Source organism: Nicotiana tomentosiformis, chromosome 11 (genome assembly GCF_000390325.3).
Source record: "Nicotiana tomentosiformis chromosome 11, ASM39032v3, whole genome shotgun sequence".
NCBI classification, from domain to species: domain Eukaryota; kingdom Viridiplantae; phylum Streptophyta; class Magnoliopsida; order Solanales; family Solanaceae; genus Nicotiana; species Nicotiana tomentosiformis.
Window position 1 is genome coordinate 14,486,254 of NC_090822.1, and position 6,368 is coordinate 14,492,621.

General features: G+C 37.0%; 1 protein-coding gene across 1 annotated transcript; it reads left to right on the top strand.

Moving 5' to 3' along the window:
* The first annotated feature begins 472 nt into the window (after nt 1–472).
* LOC104113641 (peptidyl-prolyl cis-trans isomerase CYP28, chloroplastic) lies at nt 473–5,531 on the top strand. Its single transcript, XM_009623865.3, has 2 exons — nt 473–1,246; nt 5,012–5,531. The coding sequence occupies exons 1-2, from the start codon at nt 568–570 to the stop codon at nt 5,218–5,220; spliced, it is 888 nt and encodes a 295-aa protein (XP_009622160.1). The 5' UTR covers nt 473–567; the 3' UTR covers nt 5,221–5,531.
* The last annotated feature ends 837 nt before the right edge of the window (nt 5,532–6,368 follow it).

A 6,368-nucleotide genomic window follows, 5' to 3' on the forward strand; every position in this document is an offset into this window, starting at 1 on the left:
TATTTGTATATAATAATATGTAAGAAAGATACTTTTAAATAAAAATATATATATTTCGAATCTAGTAAATAAAATAAATTGTTAAAATTTATGAATTCGAACTCTTGGGAGCCATTTGGTTGGGAAACAAGTTTTCAGGATTAATTATCCCAGAATTAATTATTTCGGGATTATTATCCCACCTTCTCATGCGGACAAAAATAATACTACAATCTCAGGATAACTAATCCCGAGATTAGTTATACAAGAATTTTATCCCAATTAATCGGCATAAACTCCTCTCAAATTTAATCTTGAAATTAATTATCTTTTTATCCCTTGTACCAAACAAGTCTTTAAAGTTTAAATTCTTAATTCCGTCTAAATAATGGTAATTATACATTATTTTAGAAATTTATGTAAAAAACAAATCTTAAAGGGGAGATAATATGGATAATGGTGTACTAAAATATTAAAAGGTAGGCCCCACCTATCTTTTGTGTGGCCTGCGCTCTCCACGTAACAAATAATTCTATCTTCTCAATCTCTATCACTAGTTTTCCCCCACCACCATGAACCGTCGTCATTATGGGCTGCTCCGCCACCCTCCTCCCTTCTCCTCCTCCTCATCTCCACCGTCCCCCCACCTTCAAACCGCTCCTCAACCGCCGTTCACTTCTCTTCCTCTCCACCACCCTCTCATTCCCCGCCACCACCATTTCAACTTCCTCCGCCACCCCACCCCCCCAACCAGACACCACCATAACCGAACGTGTCTATTTAGACTTCAGCATTTGCCCTAATTACTTCACAAACAGAACTCTCGGCGATGACTTGTCAAATTGCTCTGATTCTGAGCCAATTGGTCGCCTTGTTCTTGGCCTATACGGAAACTTAGTTCCTATAACTGTTTCAAATTTCAAATCTATGTGTACGGGTACCTCTGGCTCAACCTATAAGGGCACTTTGGTCCAGAAAATTTTCCCGGGTCAGTTTTTTATGGCGGGAAGACAGGGTAGGAGAGATAAAGGAGAAGTGAAACCACCGTTGGAATTAATTAGGAATACAGAGACAGTTGAATCTAAAGCTTTTGTTTTGGAACATAATAGGGGTGGAATAGTTTCATTGCCTTTGTCTGAGAATGATGATGATGATGATTTGAAGTTGAATCCTAAGTATCATAATGTGGAGTTCTTGATTACTACTGGACCTGGTCCTGCTCCTCAGCTTGATAGCAAGAATATTGTTTTTGGAACTGTTCTTGAAGGTCAGTCCTCATAATCTATAAATTTATAACCTCTTTCAGTTGAGTTAACTTACCTTATATACATTGACAATACAAAGATTTTTTACTTATTTGTCTATTTAAACTTGTTGTAGGAGGTAACATGCCTTATATTCCAGTTAATAATAATCTCAAAATTTATGAACAGCTAGTGTATTTATCTCTTAGGTGATTTGATAGTGTAATGTTTCTTTTACCTTGTCGGTGTATAGAAGTTGAACACTTTAGTTAATCCCACTATAGTTCTAAGCTTTACCAATTGAGCTAACGTTGGAAAACTTCTTTATTTTAGTTGGCATATGCATTTTTAGTGTAAAATGGTGCCTTGATATAGTGTATGTTGTGACAAACTCAAATGTTTGCTTAAGAAAGTCTGTCAAATATGTTTTGATTAGAGAAATACGGGTGAATATTTTATTGAGATAATGGACCTAGTGAAGCAGGATGGACAGATTATTGACTAGTCGATCCCAAGTAATTTGGAATTGAGGCATAGTTGATTGACTGATTAGTCCATGTCGATCCCAAGTAATTTGGAATCGAGGCATAGTTGATTGACTGATTAGTCCATAGATACATCATATGGATGTGTAGTTCTAGAATCAGTCTGTTACTTTGCTATTGTGCCATTGGTTTAAGTCTTTTATTACCTTATTATTGGTTTTAATGGTATAAATTCAGAGCCATTTTCTTTACTAAGTAAGCTATTTCTTTTTTTTTAAAGCAAAACTGTACATTTCATCCCTGAGACTTCAATTTGGTTCTTGTATTTTTGGTTGAGTGATTAAAGACCTCACTTTTAATGGCTCAATCGAAAGAAGGCTTTGTTATTATATATGAACAGGTGCCCGCCAGATGACATGCTAGCTCGATCAAAACCTTAGGGTTTCTCAAGCTTTATCCTCTGTGTTTACAATTGATTCTGACTTCTATCTCCTCTCCTTTTAATCATCCTGTCTGCTGCTCAAACCAGTAGCAGAGGCGCCTCTGAGCCTTACATTCTTGTAAGAAAGTCTTCTTAAATGGAAAAATGGGACGGGATGTGCGCATAACGAGTTTCTTTGATTGCTGGTGAAATGCTGCATTAGATGCTAATTGACTTGTTCACCCACTATCTTAGTCAATTCAGCTACCTGTTAATTTGCTTTGCTCTGTTGTTGTGCAGTGAGATATTTTTTTGGTAACACTTGTGAAATATTACAATACCAACAAAATCAATTCAATACACCTAAAGAGCACTCATAGTCTTGCCCCTTCCAGGAAAGTTGCAGGTACTAATGAGTCTCAAATATCTCTAGTTACACAAACTCTGTATAAGAAAAGCACTCTTCTGACCTCTTTTTGATCCTCTATACATGTCTAATCTCTCCCTAATTACTGCCTGTATTTGTTGTAACACAAAACTGCTATGTGCACTTTGCCCTCTAAAGATCCTATAGTTCCTAGCTATCCATATTTGATATATCATTGCTCCATAAATTGCAACCATGATTCCTTTCTTGAACCTGCTCCAGTGTTTGTGCTTTATCCTGATCAATGCTTCCGTTATTTCCTTGTGTTGTAGTTTAATCCCAATCCACTGTTGCAGTGTATCCCATGCCACTTCTGCCCGGTTACACTCATAAAACAAGTGTGTTGAGCTCTCCAGCTTGTCCTCCTCACATAAGCCACAACTAGTATTATCACATACAAGACCAATCCTCTGCATCCTCTCTTTTGTGAGCAATCTATCTTGTGCAGCCAACCGTAGAATGACCCTATGCTTCGGTAGTACGATCCTACTCCATATCAACTCAGCAGCTTCCATCTTTGTTGCATCTCCCAGTAACTCCAAGTAACCTCTAGAAGCTGAGTAGTGTTATTAGAGGTTAGGCAGTATCTCCCTTCATTATACCATCTTCCCATTCTAAGTTTAATCTTATGCAATTTCCTCCAATACCAACTACTATCATTGGATGGAATATGCATCCAGAAATCATGCTCGTCATTCATATAAATCCCATTCACCCATTTCACCCATAAGATATCCTTCTTCTCCATTATCAACCATATCAGTTTACCAACCATTGCTATATTCCATAACTTGCACCCTTTAATGTTTAGTCCACCCTGTTTCTTTGGACGACAGACTTTATCCCAGGCTACTAGTGATATCTTCTTCTTTTCTGTTGTACTGCCCCATAGAAATTCCCTACACTTCCTATCAACTTCTGATAATACACTTTGAGGTAGAATGAAAACTGACCCCCAAAAATTGTGTAGTGAGAATAACACTGAATTTATGATCTGCAGTCTGCCTGCATATGACAAATGTCTAGTTGCGTTGGCCCTGATTTTGGTTGTGATCTTCATGCTCAGTTGGTAGCATTCAAGTTTATTCCACTTCCTTGATGTCAATGGAAGCCCCGGGTATCTAATTGGGAACTTCCCAATTGAGAAGCCTGTAATATTCTGCAATCGTTCCTTAGTGGCTGCATCAACCCCTGCAATAAACAAGTTAGACTTATCTATGTTTGCCTCAAGCCCAGTAGTTTTTGAGAAATGTTTCAAAGCCTCCATCACTCTTTGGATTGAAGCCTCATTCCCTTTACAAAAAATCATTAAGTCATCCGCAAATATAAGATGAGTCAATTTTTGCTTTTTGCACATTGGATAGAATCTGAAGTCAGGCAATGCACTCATTTTATCTAGGATCCTAGACAAGTACTCCATTATCATCACGAAATAGGGGAGAAATGGGGTCCCCTCAACCCCCTTCTTCCTTCAAAATACCCATGATTTCCTCTATTCACTTTCAGTGAGAACTTTGTAGTTGTAACACACACCATTATTAACTTTGTGAACTTTTCTGGAAATCCATATCCAAGCAGCATCTCCTCTATGCAGTGAGATATTGCTGTGGCATTATTTGAGACTTAATATTGCCAGTTCTCGATAAGATTCAAGTCTTGCTCTCTATCATTTAATCAACTGTCTCTTGTAGAGGAAAAAAAAATAGGACAACAGATTATGCAAATTCACAGTAAAGAAAGACTCAATGTAAAAGCAATAAAGCAAGACTCAATATAAAAGTTTCCGGTTTAAACATGCTGTGAAGTGGGCTAAACTCACATCTGTGAACAGTGAAAAGCTACTCATCCAACATATTTTCTTCAAGGTTTACATTCATCACTCAACGAGCGAAACAAGACGAGAGGGTCGGCCTAGTGGAAGGACCCTTCACCTCCAATTATGAGGTTGGGAGTTCGAGTCACCAAGTGGGAAAAGAGAAAGACTATTATTGGCCCCTGGGGATGGGATTCCATATGAAAAAATAAAACTAAAGAAAGGACCTTTTGGGATGGTACAAAAAGACCCTATCCTCCTGGAGGAGGGGCGAAGCTATGTGTGGCCAAGGGTGGTCAACTGAATGCCCTTAGTCAAAAAATTATACTATGTATAGGGTAAAATATTGTACTTGTTATTGATTAAAAAACTTGACTTTGAACACCCTTCAATAGCCCGTGTTCAAAATTATTGAATTGGTCCCTTCCCTATTTAGGTCTGCAATATATATATATATATATATATATATATATATATATATGTGCAGCGAAAATACTGCATTACTTAAAGTGACATGCCACTACTTTTTTATACTAATACCACTTTCTGCATAGTTACTAACATGAAACTTACATGCTGAAACAGTATCCATCTATTCATATCAAAAGTTCTCTTTTTTCTTTTTCTTGCTCCATACTACAGGTATGGATATTGTGACAAGTATAGCTGCCATTCCCACTTATAAACCATCCGAAAATATTCGACAGTATAATGGTTTTGCCGAGCTTCTTGGAGATGGAAGAGCAAAAACTGCTCGCGCAATCTGGAATAAACCACAAAAGACTGTTTACATCAGTGACTGTGGAGAACTCAAAGTGGCAAAACCTACACTTTCGCCTAGCCTACCTTGATATGTCGACATCTCTTCACATTCCTCATTTTATTTCCATACACTTTGTTATATATTACCATGACTTGTATAGGATTCTCTTTTCTGTATGTTACATTTGAGAGAAGAGGATTCACATAATGCACAGATTTTAAGTTGATAAGTCTGTATGATTAGGGATAATGTTGGAATCAATATAGAAAAAGGCCAATGAGCTTAATAAAGCTAAAGTATTTAGTGGAGGATTTTGCAAATAGAGATGGTTGGAGAGGCTGATCCGTAATGTAAAGGCAGTGAATCTATTTCTTTAAGTATATATTTATATTTCAAATAGATTTAATGTGTCCAATTCATCGTAGCTTTAGTTCAGCTGTTTAAATAAAAAAATCTATGCAAGTTTGAGGGATCGTCGATGAATTCAACCTTAAATTTTCTTCTATACACGTATGTAGTGTTTGAAGTCCGTGGCATGCATCCATTAGCACTGTACTGTTGATTTTTTGGGGGGCGATTAGCTTGTGAAGAAGCAAGCTTATCACCTTGCATTATGTCAACAGGTTCCTCCACCAACTTTAAGTCACCTTTATTTTTCAAAAATAGACCAGAATAAAGAATAAGGTAGTCTATATCTTGTATCAAAATATCGTCATTTCTTGATACATCTCTAGTGAATGTTGGGGGGGGGGGGGGGGGGGGGGTGACAATTAACCCAAATAGTCACCCACTTAACCTCTTAAACTAAAAATAGTCAGCGGATATATAATATATGTTTAATTCATGTTTAATTATGTATAATCAATATATAATGTATATATACCGACTAGAAAAAGTAAATATTGAATCTGACCGATGAATGTCCATCGGTCATTTGGACCTATAGTAATGGACCAGCCCATGGGATTCTTCTACTCATCTGACCTAAGCCCCACGTTACTGAAGCCCTTGACAAAATATACCAAAGTCAGTTACAAGTTGTACTTTCATGAATTCCCAATAAATAATTGAGAGAGAGATTTGGAGTGGGTAAGACCATTGTTTTAAAAGTCGTGGGCATAAGGCGAGATATTTTACATATATCTCAGCGAGGCGTAATCCCCGAGGCACAGGGCGTAAGTCTCATAGGTATTTAATTTTTAATATTTTATAAAATAATATAATTACAGTAAATAT